This window comes from Pezoporus flaviventris, unplaced genomic scaffold, assembly GCF_033815535.1.
Source record: "Pezoporus flaviventris isolate CSIRO_AGI_PZ_B2104156 unplaced genomic scaffold, CSIRO_AGI_Pfla_v1 ptg000011l, whole genome shotgun sequence".
In the NCBI taxonomy this organism is placed as follows: Eukaryota; Metazoa; Chordata; class Aves; order Psittaciformes; family Psittacidae; genus Pezoporus; species Pezoporus flaviventris.
The window spans coordinates 2,186,491-2,206,071 of NW_026892559.1; the positions used below are offsets into that span (position 1 = coordinate 2,186,491).

Here is a 19,581-nt window from a genome sequence, read left to right on the forward strand (position 1 = left end):
TGTGCCAGAACACACTGGTACTTATCAACCAGCCAATCACAAAGTGTTGGTTTTTTTGTTTTGTTGTTTTTTTTTCTGTTTTGTTCTTTTTTTTTGGTGGGTTTTTTACTTTTTAATTTTTTTTGTTTTTGTTTTTGTTTTTAAAGTGAGGCTCCGTCAAGTCTTCCCCTCCCCCCCCCCTTTTGCTTTTGAAACCCTCCCCTACCCCAACCCAACATGGTAGACCTAAGGACGGAAACACACCCAGTGCAAACGAAGTTAAAAAGCTATTTTTTCAGTATATATGTTTCTTAGCAACAACTTCCGTATAACATGAAAAAGTGAAAAACTAGAAACTAATTTTTTTACTTTTTTGTGTTTAAATTTAAATGGTATGTGTACTTGCTTCACATTGTCTTTCTAGTTGGCGTTCATGATTCAAGTATTTCAAGAGTGATATGTTCTCTTTTTTGGATTCATATTCCAAACGAAAAAACTGAAGTTATATAAGGGAGGCAACTATGTGCTCAGACAGTCTGTCAATGACCCACCTTTTTTTTTTTTCTCTCTCCGTTTTCTTTTTTCCTTTTATAAATGTATTTATTGCAAGTTGAAAAAAACGAAAAGGTCAAGTTAGTGCTGCTGCTGTTCCAAAAAGGTCACGAGGTCAGAGTTGAAAGTTCTAAGTTCAGATTGAATCCGACCCTCCTCCCAGAAGGTCTCCAGGTAGTAAGGGAGCAGGGCTGCCCATTCTGTGTGGATCCTCTACACTTGGGACCCCCCACAAGCTTGAAGAATAGTTTGGGGGCCCCCACAACGAAGCGCCAGTGAGATCACTCCCACTGCTGCTGCTGCCGCCACCACTGCTCCACTGCCCAAGCCCTGTTGACCCACCAAAGAGATTCAAAGCAGGTCCAACTGGATCTGTCTGGTTCTGTCCTGTCTCCAGGGGTTGCCAGCCTGCTGTGGGTGCACTTGGGGTTGCTGCAGGTGTAGGGGGCTGAGCTTGTGCCAGAAAACGACTAACCTCTTCATCTGTGGCAAACTCAGCCAGGATGGTAGTGTTTCCCAACACACACCTAGAAGACAAGATACACAGAAGAAAAAAAATAGTGATTAGAGCCAGAAGGTAAGGGCAAGGGATTCAAAAGGCATGAAAACCAACACTGTTAGGTGCCCAAACCAAAGGAGGTGTATCAGCTTGCCACAAAGCAGCAAGCACAGAAAACTTCAGCTGTTCTCAACAGTGAAACTGACTCAGAGCACAAGAACTTCCATTTTAAAAGGGGGAAAAACCCCACCAAAACCAAACCAAGCAACTGCCTCCCTCAATATTCAGCTACTATGCCTGCAACAGAACCTTTCTACATTTAAACTAAGGTCCTGAACATTAACACTAAGAGAAAAAGTGCCTGTATAGCGTATCTAAACTGGCAAATGCATACATGCCACCTTTCTAACAAAAGGGAGTAAGAAGAGGTTAAAAGCCTGTGAAATTCAGGGTAAGATTAGTATAGTCCAAAAGGTTTTACTGAGTTTAACTGAAACCACCACTCCCAAGCTCCACCAAGATTTTTGTCTCAAGACCTGCCTAATTTTCAAAACATACCAGAGCCATACTCAGCTACAAAAAGCTTATGAACATAAAGCCTAAGATCTGCAGCTTTTTAAGTTGACAATTTCAGGTCTATCTCAAAACTACAGCAGATTCCCACACATCTGTGTTATGCATATAAGAATGAGTTTCATCTTAAACAATTCACAAGCTTTTTTAAAATGGCCAAAATTCTACACTGTAGGTGCATACTGGTCACATTTCTATCCTGTTTGCACCCTCTTAGCTCTGTATGTGCCAGTTTGTGCCAGCAATTAAAGCTACACAGACAGAAGGCATCTTTGTTTCTCTTCTTCCTCCGCCAATGAAAGATTCCCTTCCAACCATGATACTTGAAACGAAGTCCCAAAGCATAAACACTGGACAGACATCTTGTGTTCATGACTAACGCAGTAACAAAGAACAGACACGGGGATTGCTTACATGTGCAGTGCAGTCTGGGCCTTGGCCGCCTCCTGTTTGGTGTTATATCGAATAAGGGCGGTGCCCTGGGTCAGGTTCAGATGGAATGTCAGCAGTGGGCCATGCTGCATGCAGATCGTCCTCAAGGTTGACCCATCGATCTGAGGAAGAACAGTCAGGATAAGGCAGATGTTTCTAACTACTTCCCCAAAGGGACTTCAATTGTAACTTTGTCTTGGTAATTAAAAGATAAAACTGCTCTCAGAAAGGGAAACAGGTGAAAGCACAGGGAAGTAAGCAAAGGGGACAGAATTCAGTTCTCAAACAGAATCAGTATACCCTGGCTTCCCACAATTACAATGACTTTGCTTTATGGAATAATGTGACTTATATTTCCCATGCACTTGTAGTTCGAGTCCAGTTTTCCACACCTCACCAAGTTTCTGTCATTGTCCTTATGTTGGCCAGTTTTCCAGTATTTACATACATAACTTGTACTTCTTATCACACATTCATATACATAACTTGTACTTCTTATCATCCTCAGCCATTTATACCACGGGAACGAGAACGTCTTAGTTTCCAGCACTCACATTTCAGTAGAATTTAGATCAATCAGTATTTAAAAGTTCTTTGTAGAAGTGGAAATACCACCTTTGCAATGAGGGTTTTTAAAAGTTTATTTTGGTGCTTTTCTGTCTTCATGGTTATGAAGACAGTGTCACAGAAGCAGTCAGTGATCTTTCTGCCAAACCCAGCAATGTTCATTCCTCCTGAATTAATGTTTTCACAGCAGTTGTTGCCTACATTCCTTCTGCAGCAGTAACAGCTTGTTACTTACCTCCAGTAACTGCTCTTCTCCACAGTGTTCTGTACAGACAGATTCCATTCCTAGTATGCCGCAGGAACATACACACATGAATGGGATCCATATGTGCAGATACTTAAGGAAGTGCTACTTTCTTCCTTCTCCCTCCCCACCCTCTACTATATAATACAGCTCAAACCTGGGAAAAGGAAGTTGTATGGGAGTACAAACATGGTAAAAGTTAAAAACGGAGAAACTTGAAATGAAGATACTGTCCCTGAATCCACTTTAACCTTTATGCTTCCTTCTCTCTAATGTACTGACCCACAATGAAGAGAGGATTTGTTATGGAAGAGACAACTGTCATCTGCTTCTTGCTCTATTACCTTAAATGCCTCCAAAAATACATTCTTTCATTAAACAATTCCTAAAGCAGTATTAAACTACCTTGCACAAGGGAGACTTAGAACTGTGTCTCTTCACACCACTCCTGTATCTTTCATGTCAACAAAAAGAGCCTCTTCCATGAAAGGAGCATAATGTGCCATTATGGGTGATCTGAATGAGGCGTTAGTTTTTCCTTTCACACTCATGCTTCCTTGAACTGTAATAGAAGCATGGTAAATTACCTTGCTGAACAGGAGACACTGTCTAGACCTCAGGGTGCTGCTGATAATCATACAGGCTTTTCCAAAGCCTTGAATACAGACTAACTGAGGTTGCTGAAACCAGGATTCCACAGAATTCGTCCTGAAAGGACACAAGCTCCAAGAATACTTGCAGGAATAACCTAACTAGACTGTTTTTGGCAGGAGCGCTGGAAACATTCTGTGGCTTCACTATGGAAACACCAAAATGAAAACTGGCAGTTACACCAGCTTTCTTATTGACAACGTCCCAAAGAACAGTCTCTTTAACAGCTATAAACCATCTCACATTATGGTCATGCAACTTATCCTTACTTCTAAGAAAAATCTTTCTGTTCCAACAATTTTTTTGAAAGTCTAGGTAATGAAAGGTTGTGTAGCAAAACCTGAACATCTTAAAGCTGAAGAGATTACAGTAGAAAAAACAATCAGACTGCAGCCCAGTTTAGAAGAAACACATTTTACATATGCTGAGAAATCAGATTTTGTTAGATTTTGCTCAAAGAGAAACACCTGCAGAATCCACAAATCTGTATCTTGGTAAAGCAAACAAGTTCCCAGAGACAACAACAGAAAATACCTGTGGAGTGAGATTGTGAAGAACCAGCCAGTAGCTAGGACGAACTGAGCCACCATCACTCCAAGTAGATGCTGCAAATTAGAAGACAGGATAATCAAGACAGATTTGATACAAAGAAAACCATTTTCCTTTATAGTCAGGTCTTTCAAATCTCAGGCAAATTCATTATTGGCATTATCAACCCTGCTAACACACGAAAGCCTGATCTTCAGTCTTGAAAACAAAACCGCATCTTTCCCCACATTTCCTATCAAGATTCACTTTTTACTAGAGTTTATATTTGAGGAGTTTCCCACCCACGGAAAGCATCTATGAAAAGCCCCATGTGGTAGCTATTCCCTCCTGGCAGCTTCCAGCCCTCTTTACTCCTTCCCCTGCAGCAGGGCCTGGAATTCCACACACAACTCCCACCCACTGTCCAACCCCATTACTGACAGCAAATTTCCATTTCAAGAAGGAACTTTTTTTTATCTTTTACCAGACAACTGCAACTTTCTTTCCTCCAAACCATTAGTGCTGTAAAACGTACACTCCTCAGGTCTGATCAATGGTGCTATCAGTTGATTCTTCTCACCAGAGCCAAGCCTTGAGTCCTGTGCCCCCCAGCCCCTGACCGATCGGGATGCTGTGCTGTTCCATGGAGATGATGGTTTGGGGTTGGTCAGGCCAGGAGGCGGGCGGGGCAGCCCTGTAGTGTTCCTTGAGGAAATATGGTTTTTCCACATCTTGCTGGAGAGATGAGTGGGATTGTGTCCTATGGGATCTGGGGACCATGTTGATTTGTAATCACTGAATTTTGCTAGAAGATTAAATAAATTGTATGTGTTAGAGAAATTTGTGAGATTCAACTAGCCTTTATCTGTACTACTGCTGTAAACCCTTTGGACGTATTTATATCAGAGACAAGCACAAAGCACAAAACCATACAACAGTTAATTTACTACACCAAAAGGCACCATGCTACATGTAAGTTCATCTTTGCTTATTTTATATATGCTGACATTTCCGATAATGTAACCGGCTGCAGTATGTTCAATCATTAAGATGAACAGCAACTTTGATGTCCATATTACATTTGAAAACCTGAGAATTCTTACAAGTTGGTTCACTACTAACCTATAGGTTAGTAAAACTGAACGCCCTTCCTGCTTTCACTAGATTCAGTTTGTTTTACAGATAATGTGAATTCTAAATCCCTAATTCAGATGACCTGCCTTCTGCCTGTAAAATACTGGAGTGTAGTTTAACAAGATGTGCAGAAAATGGTATGTGTGCCAGGCACTAGTCTAGTCTCCTCAATTCAACTATGACCTCAATCATTTTTGATTTCTTGGGTCTTTCTTATGTGCTAGACAAAACTTAAGCAGAGGTAAGAAGCTGATACATGCCACTCCTTTCCCCAGGACTATGACTCTGTCATTGGAATCCTGCAATATTTCTTCAAACTGAAGTGACCCCACAAATTGGCAGCAGGAAAACTGTTTTCCCTCGAGGCTATATAGGATTTTCAACGGATTTGGTGAAGATGCTGCAATAACATATGAACACAGCTTTCACTGAGTAAGGTACAAAAAACAAAGTTTGGGCCAGATGTAGCTCTGTGCCATGTTTGTCACTTCTGCTATTTGCACACATTCGTTTAATTTTAAGAAGCTGTCAAGACACTCTCTTCAAGAGAAAACTCTTGCATTTGTAAGAAGTTCAAAATCCAAATGGTTTGTCTGGAGCAAGTATTTCCAGCATCATATTCAGAAGTGTGTGCAGAAACCATTTTTCACAAGAAAGCTTTAGAGACCTTCTTCCAAGCATCTGAAATAGGTATCTAATTTACTATTTACAGGCCAACCTTTAAAACCCAGAGGATTAAAGCCACTCTCTCTCTCTCCAGGTTTCAGGGAATGATGAGTGGCTATAAAAGCTGAGGCAATACTCTTTCTTTCACAGCACTTCAATATTCTGAAGTCAAAATGAATAAAATCACTCACCTAAACTCATACAGCAGCAGGTATGTTTAAAAATCTACAAAGCAAATCCTTACACAGGTCAACATATTGTGCATGTGGTTTTTTTAAACTTTTGCATCTGCTGCTCACTTCTTTAACTTGCAGGTTTTGGCTGGGGTAGAGTTAAATTTCTTCCCAGTAGCTAGTTTGGGGCTACATTTTAGATTTGTATTGGAAACAGTGTTGCTAACACCGGGATATTTTAATTACTGCTGAGCAGCGCTCACACAGAGCCAAGGGCTTTTCTGCCGCTCACCCCACCCCACCAGTGAACAGGCCGCAGGTGCACAAGAAGTTGTGAGAAAACACAGCTGAGACAGCTGACCAAAGTGATATTCCAGATCATATGCTGTCATGCTCAGCACAGAAAGCTGGGGGAAGAAGTAGGTGGTGGGGGACATTCAGAGTAACAGTGTTTGTCTTCCAAGTAGCTGTTATGCATGACTGAGCCCTGCTTTCCTGGAGATGGCTGAACACCTGCCTGCTGATGGGAAGTGGTGAATGAATTCCTTGTTTTGCTTTACTTATTAAACTGTCTCAGCCCATGAGTTCTCACTTTCACTCTTCCAATTTTCTCCTCCATCTCACCAGTTTGTTGGCAAGTGGGCTGGCGAGCTGGAGTTAAACCATGACACATAACCAAGACTTTTGTATAGGGGTGGGAGGAAGGGTAGAGGATTCTTAGTCTAGTTTTTAAAGCAATTACAACAGAGTATTTTATCATCAGGAGGAAAACTATCTGATCAACCACTCGAACCTGAGCTCCTCAGAAACTACTGAAAGACTAAATATTCAAAGTTAACCAAGAATGAGGAATTAGTGAATAAGTGAAAAATGCCCAGCTCAGTTTCGAAGTCTACATACCTGAAGTGCTATGAACGTTGGTGAAGGAATTGTCAGAGGCACTGTAGGGCCAGGCACCAGGTGAAGGCAGCGAGGTGTTGAGGGAAGAATTAGACCCTATCACAGGGAAAAGGAGAGAGAACAAGTAAACCAATTTCACAGAATTTCTGTAACAGTGTTAAAACCTCCAGAGCCACAACTGTGCCAAGCTGTCAAGGTGATAAAGCAGCCACAGTATAAAAGCACACAGGCTTCCTTCTTAGTCAAATGCAATAGACTATTACCCTGTTACGAAAGGAACATCAGAATATTCTCAAATATGAGAATGACTAAAATAATCACATAGCAGTTATTCACTGTTTTACCTGTGGTGTTGTCCCGCAGAAGTTGGTGGTCAGTATCTACAATGGGAGATGTGGCTGTCCCCCCCAGCACACTTCCAGGGGTCACATAGGGGTCAGATTCAGGGTCAATGTTTTGTATACCTTTCCATGGCACTCCTGGTTGGAACTCTGGAACGGGAGGGGAGAAAGAAACTAGATGCAAAAAGGGAAATGCCATTTACTAGAAGCAACTGTTAAAGATATTTTAGGAAGGCAGGTAATTGTCTTCTACACTGTTCCTCAGAAAAAATATCAAGACATTACTTAATTAAAATCTGTTTCACATTTCCTCCCACAGCACTCGCTCTGGTGCCTAAATACAAGTCTACACTACAAAAAGTAGCGCAAGTGCATATGGTAATCCTTCGACTATTCCTGTTTTACTACATTTAAATGAGGCTTCAATAGTTACACCCTTCCTTAACACATTATATATTTTTTAAGATATGCAAGATTATAATATATATTTTAAGATTATATTCTGCACACACACTTTGTGTATGTGCAGAAACCTTTCTCAAAGAAAGGCTACCTACCTTAAAGAGTTTTTAAACAGAACATGACATTTTATACTCTAGGTACACACACACTACATATTAGCTAGCAGTACTGAGATAATGCTAAGATGAGATGCCTTGTGGTCAAAGCAATGTATACATTCACTGATGTTCTTCATGCTTTCAAATGAGATGGAGTATACTTATTCTTTCCTTTCCTTTCAACTATAGCTCCAGGCATGTCAGATTTTTAAGACGAGTTATATGAATTATGAACATACAAAAAATGCAGTTACTCTAAGAAAGATCAGCAGGTTGTTTCCTTCTCTGACTAGATGTTCAGTGAACAAAGTGTTGTCCATTTTGGAAGCAGTGAGGGAAAAGTAAAACTGCCAAACACAAAAATAAAGAAGCTTCAGATATTATGTGACAATTCGGGTGTGAAAAGAGTGCAATGGTGGCAGATTCACCCCTTGCAGACAGAAGTCCAGGATATGGAATGATACCTTTATTTCCAATCTGAAGTTCTGAAAGAATTCATGGCAAAATATTTGTGTGTAATTAAAAATCCATTATTAAAATTAGGATCCAGGATGTGCTCTCTGTAATGAAACCATGTAGCGTAAACCTGGCATGGAAGGGTTCATTTCAGTCACCTTTGTAACGAAGAAGCATAGTCAAGACTGACTTTCACAAATACAGAAGAAAATGTGATACTACTTATTCAAACAACTGGCACAGCAGCAACAACAGTATCAATGCACTAGCAGGAGAATCTCAAAAGATGGAAGAAATGCTCCACTGGGTCTAAAATGTGGTTTATTTAGCCCAGCATTCTGCTAATAGTGGTGGGAGAGATACCATTTAGGGACAGAAAGCAAACTTGGCTACTACTATCTGTAGGCTACTGCCCTCACACTCTCCCAGCATCTACAGTCCTTCTACCCAGGATGACAGAAATACCCTCAATCTGGGAGCACCTGCTTGTGAAACAGTTATTCCACTGGTTTATCCAATCAGTGTTTCAACTGGCTAGTAGCATTTGTCTCCAGAAGTTCTAAAAGCAACATATTCCACAAGTTCACCACTCTTGAAAGGAAAAAAAGTTGTCAGTTGCTTAAAATATATGTTCTTTTCTATCCAGCATTTGCACCAAGCTTCTAGTGCTGCAGAATTCATAGGATGACAATTCTGCATTTATCTTGTTCACTGCTTTCCTGATTTTGCAAAGCTCAATCACATCTCCCAAACTTTAGTAGCAAAATCATCTAGCATACAAGACATCAACATTTCTAGCATTATGAGCAATCAGCACTGCATCAAGGAAGGAATCTGCTCAGCTACTCCCAAAATACTGCAGTAGTCTGACAAACAGAATCACCTTATGCTTAAGGAACAAGCAATGCAGCTCTTGGGTCTAGTCTGAGATAAAGAATCCATGAACTCAGGTTAGGATCTCGAAATTAGAACTCATTTGCAGAAATTAAAAACATAGAAGTCTGGCCTTTGTAAAGATTTCTAAGAATTGGTGAGACTGAAAATTAAGTGCATAGTAAGTGCCGATCAAAACAATAAGGAATATTTAAACAAGGCTCCAAAGACCAGACATAGTGTATATAAACATATTCACTCATAAATCTAATCCTGGTTTGGAATTTTCCTTGAACCTCAGCATACTGACATATTTTCAAACTATCCTTTGGGACTGGCAGTTACTCTTACGCACATTCAGCAGCTTTCCCTACAGACATGCCTGATTTCTAGACAGCAAAGACAACATGAAATGCATTTCTCCACCGATATCTGAAAGATTCTCCCAAAAAGTTCAAATATAAGATTATTAGGAAAACCACGACAGACATACCCAAGCCAGACTGCCTGCAGAATATGACTGAACTGCTCTTGAATGGGAAATTTACAGACTAGTATTACCTAGGTATGCAACTCTGTGTGACGCAACCAAAGATACAGTTCTCACCAATGCAGCAACACTTGCTCTCACCTCCAGCTGTGATTATCAGTTTGATTAGGCACCACTTCACTTATCTTTATGCTGAACAAAACTGCTCTCTTGAACAGCAGAATTTCTGCAGCAGATAGCATTTGAGAGGAAAATGTGAAAGGTGTAGTCAGGGTGAATACTGAGTGACCACTGTATTCATTCAAAGGAAAATGCACCTATTTCAAGATACTCCCTCTTGTGAACTCATTTTTGTTACCAGCTTATTTTCCAGCAATAGGAATTAAAATATTATCTCCACATCAGGAACTGACAGTGGGCCTCATCTACAAGCTTACAGAGAAAAAGGACCTGCAGTGTAAAATCATTTTGGATCTTTATTCTTTCATCAGGGGTGTTGATAAGGTGGATCATTATTTCAGCTAAGCTTTCCTTCTTGAGGAAGCCAACAAGCTAGAGAGGTTATGAGACAGCTTAAGTGGCTGTGGTTATGGGACAAAAACATTTGTCCAATAGTCTATGGACCTCATAAGAGAGGGCTAGCAATACAGCAATAAATGTTTAAAAGCCACATGCCAAACCCCATGATCTGTTACATGACATCTGCAGTCACAGTTATGGGCTATTAATTTATACAAGAAATTTGGGACAGTACTGATGAACTTGGTGAGTTTATATTCAGGATTTGTAACCTCCAGTTATCCTCTCACAGTGGTGAGGCAGTCAGCACCAGAAAACAGTTATCACTGACAGGGAGACTGCAGGTCTCTAAGAAAGCTCTATGGTATCAATGGGGGGCAAAGAGTAGCTGTTCAGCTGCTCAAGTCTGCAACAGCCTTCTGCTACCAAGAATCTTGCCAGAATCAGCAGCTACCCCAAAACCTGTAAACAGGGAAGAGCTGATTTTCACATACCTCTCCTAACATTCCAAGGAGTACTGCATTCCTCACTACTGTATATGAGAAAGGTGACTGAAAAGACAAGTTCAGCCAAAATGAGTCTATGAGGGAGGTCCCGAAAAAAATCGAAATTTTGGTGGTTTCTTGCATTATTAATAGTAACTCCAGCTTAAGAACCAGGCTTTACCAGAAATGTTACTGAACCACCAGGCTAACAGAAATGTAATGCAAATACACCTCTACAGAGAGCAGTCAGTGTTATGAAATGAGGGTGTGCACATGTTTATGAGATAACTAATTCTTTAACTCTGTTACCTCATCAGAAAACATTTTCTTGCCAGAGTTAGACACTGGGGGCTTCCCACACAGAATCAACTAGGTTGGAAAAGACCTTAAGATCAAGTCCAACTTTAACAACTTCTGCAGGTTTCCTCAGTTGTACTGGTCATACAGATTCCTAGGCTTTCTGATGCAAGGTCTGAACTACTGATTTACCCAGAAGATACACCTGCAGCTTTATTTTTTTGTATCAGAGGGGATACAAAGCAGAGAATTTGCAGTCAAGAGTATTTCCTTGGAATCCAAGAGCCTTCCAGGCAGAGAAAAATCACAGCCTCCACTATGTGCTGAACAGCACTGGCGATTAACCCATGCAACTTCAAGGAGACCACTCTGTGTCCAATGAATGTTTTATAAAGAAAATGACACGTGTATTCAAATACACATATATTTTTCCTAGATATCTGAGTTTTCTACTGGAAAGACAAAATTCTGCCAGTGAAACTCTAGAAAGCTTAAAGAATGTGCTACTGCCTATAATCCAAAACTCAAGAAACTTCTACTCAAGCCACAAGATTGCTGTGTAGTACTGAAACATGGCCAACGCTCCTTTACATGACATGAGCAAGGTGAACCACAACAACACAGCACATATTGTATGTGCACTGTACCAATACCGCTGGCAAGGGAAACCTTGTGGTCTGCAACGGACCATATTTGTGAACAGTTGCCAGAAGAAACGTTCACGCTACATAAAATACAAAAGGTCAAGAAAATCCTATTCCCACCATCATGAAAAACAAGCTTTCACATCTTTTGCTTTCTGATTCCACGCTCTCAGTGAGAATTTTTACACCCTGTGTCAGCCTAGCACAATGCAAAAAAGGAGTCAATACAAGAGGAGGGAGCTAGTACTGTGTATTCTATGAACAAGTGTTCTCATGAAAAGTTCTGTAAATGTAAAGTCACCAAACTACAGAGAGTTCACCTAACAAAACCAAAATAGTAGTCAGGTAATCCAGCAGTTATTTCATATTTAGACCAGCAATTTTTAACTAGAAATTCAACATTTACATTCTAATTTAATGTGGAAAAAAAATTTAAAAAACAAAACAAAACAAAGAGGCCAAGCAAATATTTTCCTTGCAGTGGTTATTTAAAAAGCACAATGAGGAAAGTTCCCAGCACACCTACTCTAAAGTGAGGACATAACCCCTGCCCTCATGCAGTACCTGGAGGCCAGCTGGCGTTGCTGGATTTGCTTCCAATCTTGTTCGTTGGTGGAGATTTGGCAGGTAACCAACTATCACCAGCATGGCCACCCAGGGGGTCGCCCTGAATTATGTCGAATTGGTTGTAGGGCGATCCTCCACGAGTCTTCCCAGGGGGCACTATTGCACCTGAGCATTAAAGAGACATATTTACACTTGGGAAAGGGTGGGATCTTTACCAGTATGGGATACTACACCAAAAAAATACTTAAGATGCATATTGCTAAGACATCCACTAACTTGAAGCATAATTTTATATGAGCTATTTCACCTCCAGTAAAGAGGATACTGCAAGAACATTCCCAAAATAGCCAGTCCCCTTCTCACCATTTTTGTGCATATTGGCATCTTGTGAAGCCACAGAGGGCAGCCCTTCCATCATAGTCCACTGCTTAAAGCGGGATTCTGTTCCAGCCTCCTTCCCTCCCACCATGCCATAATCCATGCTACTCGAGCCAAAGCCTGTGAAACAAACAAACAAAACTCCACTGTCATTCACTCTTTTTAGTTTAAACATCTTTAAACAGGGAACCATTGTTATCATAAGAAAGGTATTAAAAAAAAAAATAAAAAAAATCAACAGTAGCAAATGAAGGGGCAATTTCCAAATAGTCTGTTAGGTCAATACACCACACCAGGATATGCTTTGTTATTAGGTTTGTCATGTTCCCATGTAATGAAAAACAATGCAGTTTCTTCAAGTGCTGATAGCTGTCGTAACCTTTACCCTAATGTCTATATGCATTTCATAGTTATTTCTGGACTCACTCATGCAGGTTGAGAGAGGCGACTCTCCCCCTCTACCCTGATCTCACGAGACATCACCCGGAGTACTGCGTCCAGCTCTGGGGCACCCAACACAAGAGGGACATGGCCCTGCTCAAGCGAGTACAGAGGGCCATGAAGTTGCTTCCAAGGGCTGGAGCACCTCTCCTATGGAGACAGTCTGAGAGAGTTGGGCTTGTTCAACCCAGAAAAGAGAAGGCTCCAGAGAGACCTTAGAGCAGCCTCCCAATACTTAAAAGGGGCCTACAAGAAATCCTGAGAGGGACTTTTTGCAAGGGCATGTAGCAACAGGACAAGGGGGAACAGCTTTAAGCTGACAGAGGGTAGATTTAGATAGGATATTAGGAAGAAATTCTTTACTATGAGACATGGAACTGTTGGAACAAGTCCAGAGGAGGGCCACAAGGATGATTAGGGGACTGGAGCACCTCCTGTATGAAGACAGGCTGAGAAAGTTGGGGCTGTTCAGCCTGGAGAAGAGAAGGCTGCGTAGAGACCTCACAGCAGGCTTCCAGTAACTGAAGGGAGCTTATAAAGATGCTGGAGAGGGACTCTTCATTAGGGACTGTAGTGACAGGACAAGGGTAACGGGTTTAAACTTAAACAGGGGAAGTTTAGATTGGGTATAAGGAAGAAGTTCTTTACTGTAAGAGCGGTGAGGCACTGGAATGGGTTGCCCAGGGAAGCTGTGAATGCTCCATCCCTGGCGGTGCTCAAGGCCACATTGGACAGAGTCCTGGGTGAAATGGTTTAGTGCGAGGTGTCCCTGCCCATGGCAGGGGGGTTGGAACTAGATGATCTTATGGTCCTTTCCAACCCTAACTATTCTATGATTCTATGATGAGGCACTGGAACAGGTTGCCCAGAGAAGCTGTGGCTGCCTCATCCCTGGAAGTATTCAAAGCCAGGTTGGATGGGGCTTGGAACAACCTAGTCTAGTGCAAGGTGTCCCTGCCCATCGCGGGGGGAGTTGGAACTGGATGACCTTTAAAGTCCCTTCCAACCCAAACCATCTGTGATTGTGTAATTGGCAAATATGGCAATGCAATTACCATATTAATAAGGTATCTACAGGCATTCAAATCGCTTTCCACAGAGTACTTACCTGAACCGTATCCAGGTATTTGACCTTTGGTCTGTAAATCTGAGAGACCCACATTCAAAGGATTGGGTACCATGCTGTCTAAATGTGGCTTAGGCCCAACAGGGTGGGATGGTGAATGCTTCATGCTAGGCTGCCTCTGCTGCTGCTGCTGGAGGGCACTCACCATACGAGCAATCTGCATATGAAAGAAATGGGAATGATACACCCTATACTGTAACACAGAATTTCTGTAAACATGAAGAAACAGTGACTTGAAAGGGATCCAAAGGACCTTGCTCTCTACAAAGTGGAATCTGAAGAGAGCAGATGACATTGCTAAAGCCTGTGCCGTCTTTACTGCAGACTGCATTTTCCCAGTGCATTTTATACTTCATATGATTGACAAAACCAGTGCCACACCTGTTGCTCCTGCTGTTGCCGCACAGCTTGAGATAACTTCCTCTGGCTCTGTAACAGTTGCTGCTGCTGCTGTTGCTGAAGGAGGAGCTGACATGCCTAGGAGGTAAGGGGGGTGGGAAGAGTGAAAACACAGCGCTCAGCAGTGAAATGCAATTGCCAGGAGGTAGTCACTAGCAAAATGCTTTGCTCAGAACTTAGGTAAACTGTTTCTCATTCCACACAGTCAAATACAATTATAATGAATGCATCAACACTACTTCTTTCACTTGTTTCTAATTTAATCTCATGCAAATAGTATTACTAGTACCTGCTTTATTACCATCACTATGGCTAGAAGTCTAAATAAGACATTATTAAAAAATCAACAAACAACTGCTTTTTGTACAAAGACACAGCTTAGAATCATTACTAACTCACTAAAACACAATAATTACACAGGCCCTTTTAGTTTATCTGCTGCCCTCTAAGAGAGCTGTACTTTCTTGCACAGTGAACAGGATACTTGTTACAAAAGTAATACAAGATCAGTAGAACAAACCAAAATTACAACAAACAGAAGGAAAACTCTTACAACAGACAATTTGTAAAAACTCTGTCTCACAAGATTAACAGTTACTTACTAATTGAAACTGGGGAATCTGTGGAAGCTGGCTCAGCATGGCAATCTGTTGCGGAGAAAGCTGGGGGCCCATATTGAAAAGACCAGGATTCAAGCCACTGTTGGGAAACTGCTTGAGCATGGAGGCCGAAACCTGCATGGAAATCAGTTACATACCCTCAAGAAATGCGCTGCTATGAGAAAAGATGATGAAGCATTTCTATAAAGCAACAGGTATGACACCAATCTTAAATGGTGCTCTGGGAAAGACATTACAGATTTCTTAACACATGACATTTAAACGTGCACAATCTATGACTTGAGCAGAGTGAATACCTCATTTGATTGACAATACAGTATTTACATGTGCAGATGCAGACAGACACAGAAAGGTTCCTTCCCCAACCAGTTGGTTGCTAGAGACTGCACTAAAGTAACTAGTAATCACAGTACTGCATTATCACATTAAGAACGTACTGCTTGACAAGGGAAAAGAAAGGCATTCAGGCAGTCATCAGAGCAAAGAAACAGTGCCTCACAGAAAGAGTTAATCCCTTTGTATGCTGAATAAGCTATAGTAAAAGACAGGAGTTGGTGGAGAAGAATCCCCGCTTTCTCCCTGCATTATTTCAGAGTTACACGAATAGAATTCAAAAGAATCTCCAAAAGCCTTTACCAAATCGAAAGTAAAAGGTTAACTTTTGCATTTGGAGATCCTGAGGTCTTAGAACTCTGCAATGTAAGTGCAACATAGAGTACTATGCAAGGCCTCTCTTTTCAGGGGGGCAAGAAGCACAGGACAAGACTGCTTGAAAAAAATTAAGCAACTTGTCAAACGTCAGAAAAATTTTCAGCTTTCACTTTCTTTGTTGTTTTTTAAAATAGTTTGCAAAAACCTACGTAAGACACAGGATTCCTGAATCTATTATGAGGTTTAAAAATACTGATAGCGAGCATTTACCATCAACTTGGAATAAGAAGGCTAATCCTTCTGCACTGAGTTTTAAGTACTTCCAACTATGAATTTTACTTATCTAAATTTGCCATTTCTTAACAACAAGTCAAGATTAAGACAGATGTGTCAAGTAACCTCAATGATGTGGTCTGAAGGCTGTAGCTCTACTTTTGCAAGTAAGCAGTTACTATAAATTCCTTACCTGGGGAGAAAGAAATTGGGGAGGCACTTGCGCCCGGATATTGGGGGAAGGATTTAGTGGCTGCACTGGTGTGTGCATGCCCCTCGATTGTGCTGTGCTGTTTCCAAACAAACCATGATTGCCACCCTACAAAATTAAAGCAGTAGTGAGAAGATGAATCTTTCAAGATAATGGATTTCTATGCTATTAACTACATATCAATAACAATGAGGCAAGTACTGACTTCAACAGAGTACCCTTAGGATTACTGAGATGTTTGCCCTACATCAGTAATATTCTACCTGGGTTAAAACTGCTGTACTACATTTTTGATACGCAGGCTCTTTCTCCTCTACATTTAAGCGTCATGTTTATCCACTTACTTCAAAGCACATGACAAAGCTAATGTTTTGTATTTTGCACTTTATATGTTGGGAAATGGAAACTTGGGAATACAAACAACACACTCAAAAAAACATTCACTGGCTTAACAGCATGGCAAGACTATGACAGCAAGAATTCTGCGCCATCATTTTAGACAAGTCAAGTTGAGGTATCTCTCACAAGCCTACTACCTCCTCTGAAGGCCTTTCACTAACTTAAATTAGAATTCTAAAATCTTATTACAAATCCTCCTTCCAACGTGAAAATGTCAACATTCTAGATTGGGATGTTTTTCTTTTCCTTTTTTCCCCGCTAAATTGAAGAGGGGGAAAATCTTCAAGTGAGAAAAAGTGTTTGGTTGTTTTCTCCCACTGACTTATTTTCTAACTGCAACAATACTTGCTGTTTAAGGGTGTTTTTTTTTAAGGAGAAGAATTTACTGTTTTATAAGCAACTTCTGTAATAAACCCTACTGCATGAAAAAGACCAAAGAAAATTCATCATTCTGCTTCACTATTTCTGCCCCTGAGCTGACTGCCTGCCTTTGTAACATCTTTTGACGAAAGCCACAGGAAACGTTACGGACTGTCTCCTACACTAACAGTTGCATGCTGTTGCTTCTAAAAGCAGAAGCTTGTATTCCAAAAGGTCCTTATGTGCCATGATTCTGTCCTTTCACTTCCATGATCCTCAGCACTTCTCATCTTATGCTGTACATGAGGATATCTATGATCCTCAGATACCTGGGGTTCTAAACAGTACATTTTCCATCCCTCAACCATCATTCTCTGGTCTCCCTCTCCACGCCAGCACTGCTATATCCAACTTAAATTCATCATCCTTCCAAATTGGGATTGTGCAGGCCTTCTCCCAAACTTTCCCTTCCTTACATACTGAGGTTTCATAAACTTCTCCTCCCTTCTACCACAATACTGTGCATTCTCCACTATCTTTTTGCTAAAACTGAAGTCTCTAATCCATCTTCTATACTGACAGCATTATGACTTGCCTCATTCACCTGCATCACATTTCACTTTCTTAATGTATCTTCCCTTTCAGAAGAAACTCAACACATCACACTAAGTAGGAGGATAAACAAAACAAAAAACAAGAGACACAGTTTTTGTTCTGGAAAGAAATTACTGGGGTCAAGTACGCATTAAAATTTCTGAGAGGCTTGAAGCTGCACCTACACTTTCAGCCCTCCCTAAGACCCAACAGAGTTCTGCACACCAAATCCAAGAACATGCTTGCAAAATTCGGACTTAATCTGATGTTCAACACTGATTGTGTCACATAGAAACAGAAAGACAACACAAGGAAACACCATCATGTTAGGCATGTGACTACATAAGCTAGTCCAGCTGCAATACTAAGGTTCTAATCTTTCATTTCCTAGTATTCCTCCAACATTTTCTTCTAGCATAACGCAAACCGTAATAGCCAGAAATTCTTCTAAACTGCAGTTAACAACTTCATTTCTTCCCTGCTATTCCCCTGTATAAAGAACAAAAACACTGCTACTTCAAGAGTTTTTAAAGGCTGCTAAATCAATTCTTTCCTTAGGCTGCAAGGAAGGGAGAGGGGAACAGGCACAACGCAAAATGACTGCATTTTTTTAAAGGCACATTTCTACATACAAGGTCATTGGATGGAGTCTGCAAAAATTCAGTGTTGAGGTGGTGGGACAAATCAACAGCCTCCAAGTGGGTTTTAAAACAGCAATTAAAGTATGAAGGTTGCCAGTAACTTCATGACTTCTGAAAAGTGCATCTATCTGCTGCTGCCTGCGATTCAGGAAGTAAGAGGCCAACAAAAACAGGTATGATACATTCTGATAACAGGAACCAAAGTGGACTGATTCTCAATGGGCTGATATATCTGAAATTTCCATTAACAATATTAATTTATTTAGTAGGAAAACAAATGCAAGCAACCAACTAACCAGGATTAAGCCCAGGTTGCAGCCTTATAACAATGCATCTTATAAGGTGGCCTGCTTACTTGTCTAGCAGCGAAGTTTTGGGGACTGAGCCCTGAGCCGATTGCCCCAAGGCTGACGTTGGATAGTGTGGAACCAGAGGGAGACAGCTTGTAGCTGGGAGAAGGGGAGAAGGGAGAGCAGGGAGCCTCATCCCCAAGGCACCCATCTTGATTGGAGAAAGGCAAAGTCAGCTGAAGCAGCAGTTAGCCAACAGCAGGAGTCGGTTAGTGAAGCAACAGAACACAAGAGGAGAGAAAGAGGGACAGTGAGTGACTAGGAAGAAGCAAAGTTAATTTGTAATAGCAATTACAAGGACAAAACTTCTGACTTAAATGATCACTTGACAATGAAGATTTTGGTCTGAGGAGTTAATCAATAAACTCCTAGAGGTTTATTTTTAAAAATATGTTTTCAACTCTCATGAAGTTAATTTCTGACAGTGGCTATTACCACTAGAGAAACAAACACATCTTGAATGAATCCCTAATGTTAGCACACACCTATGAAAATAATGTTAAGACTGCATCAGCTCTGCTAGTGGGATTTTATTTATTAGGCCACCAGAGGGAGTTGACAAAACTGGGTTTTGGCCTGTTCTACCAAAATGGAGGAGTTAAAAAACTTCATTGACAGTAACACGCCTTCAGAATTTTTAAACCAAATTTCTTTTCCATTTTACATGTGACAAACTGTATTTAAAAAACACCTAAAACATTCTGAATGTACTGGACACTCTCCAATTCATAATGTGAAGCAATTAATGTTTGATAATAATAGTGAAAGCTTCTATTTAAAACAAGCAGGAGTATGAAAGAAACACTACCATAACATACAACAGATGTCACAGAGAAACAGATGTCATACAGAAGCTTACAGTACATGGACATACAGCATAAGGGGTTGTGGAATTTAGAAAGTGTGTTTCCAATAAACGACAGACATGAAAGCAGAAAAAACTTGGAAGACTGTGATTACTTATGTTTAATTACATCTAAACCAACTTTTTACAGTAGATGATGGTAG

General features: G+C 40.8%; 1 protein-coding gene across 22 annotated transcripts in view; it reads right to left on the minus strand.

Annotated features, from left to right (window-relative positions):
- Positions 1-247: 247 nt before the first annotated feature.
- The window catches only part of TNRC6B (trinucleotide repeat containing adaptor 6B), a 135,876-nt gene continuing 116,542 nt past the window's right edge, over positions 248-19,581 (minus strand). For 16 of the 22 annotated variants that reach the window (XM_061450774.1, XM_061450763.1, XM_061450755.1 and 13 more), the window contains 13 exons: positions 18,579-18,749; positions 16,212-16,337; positions 15,077-15,208; positions 14,457-14,552; positions 14,058-14,232; positions 12,494-12,628; positions 12,128-12,295; positions 7,243-7,389; positions 6,899-6,994; positions 4,510-4,830; positions 4,032-4,102; positions 2,018-2,157; positions 248-1,058 (listed from right to left, as the gene is read on the minus strand). In XM_061450774.1, the coding sequence (XP_061306758.1) occupies positions 668-1,058; positions 2,018-2,157; positions 4,032-4,102; positions 4,510-4,830; positions 6,899-6,994; positions 7,243-7,389; positions 12,128-12,295; positions 12,494-12,628; positions 14,058-14,232; positions 14,457-14,552; positions 15,077-15,208; positions 16,212-16,337; positions 18,579-18,749 (2,169 nt within the window). In that variant the 3' untranslated portion in view covers positions 248-667. The remainder of the gene's footprint in view (positions 1,059-2,017; positions 2,158-4,031; positions 4,103-4,509; positions 4,831-6,898; positions 6,995-7,242; positions 7,390-12,127; positions 12,296-12,493; positions 12,629-14,057; positions 14,233-14,456; positions 14,553-15,076; positions 15,209-16,211; positions 16,338-18,578; positions 18,750-19,581) is intronic. The other 6 variants (XM_061450772.1, XM_061450770.1, XM_061450756.1 and 3 more) reach the window with 5 other exon arrangements.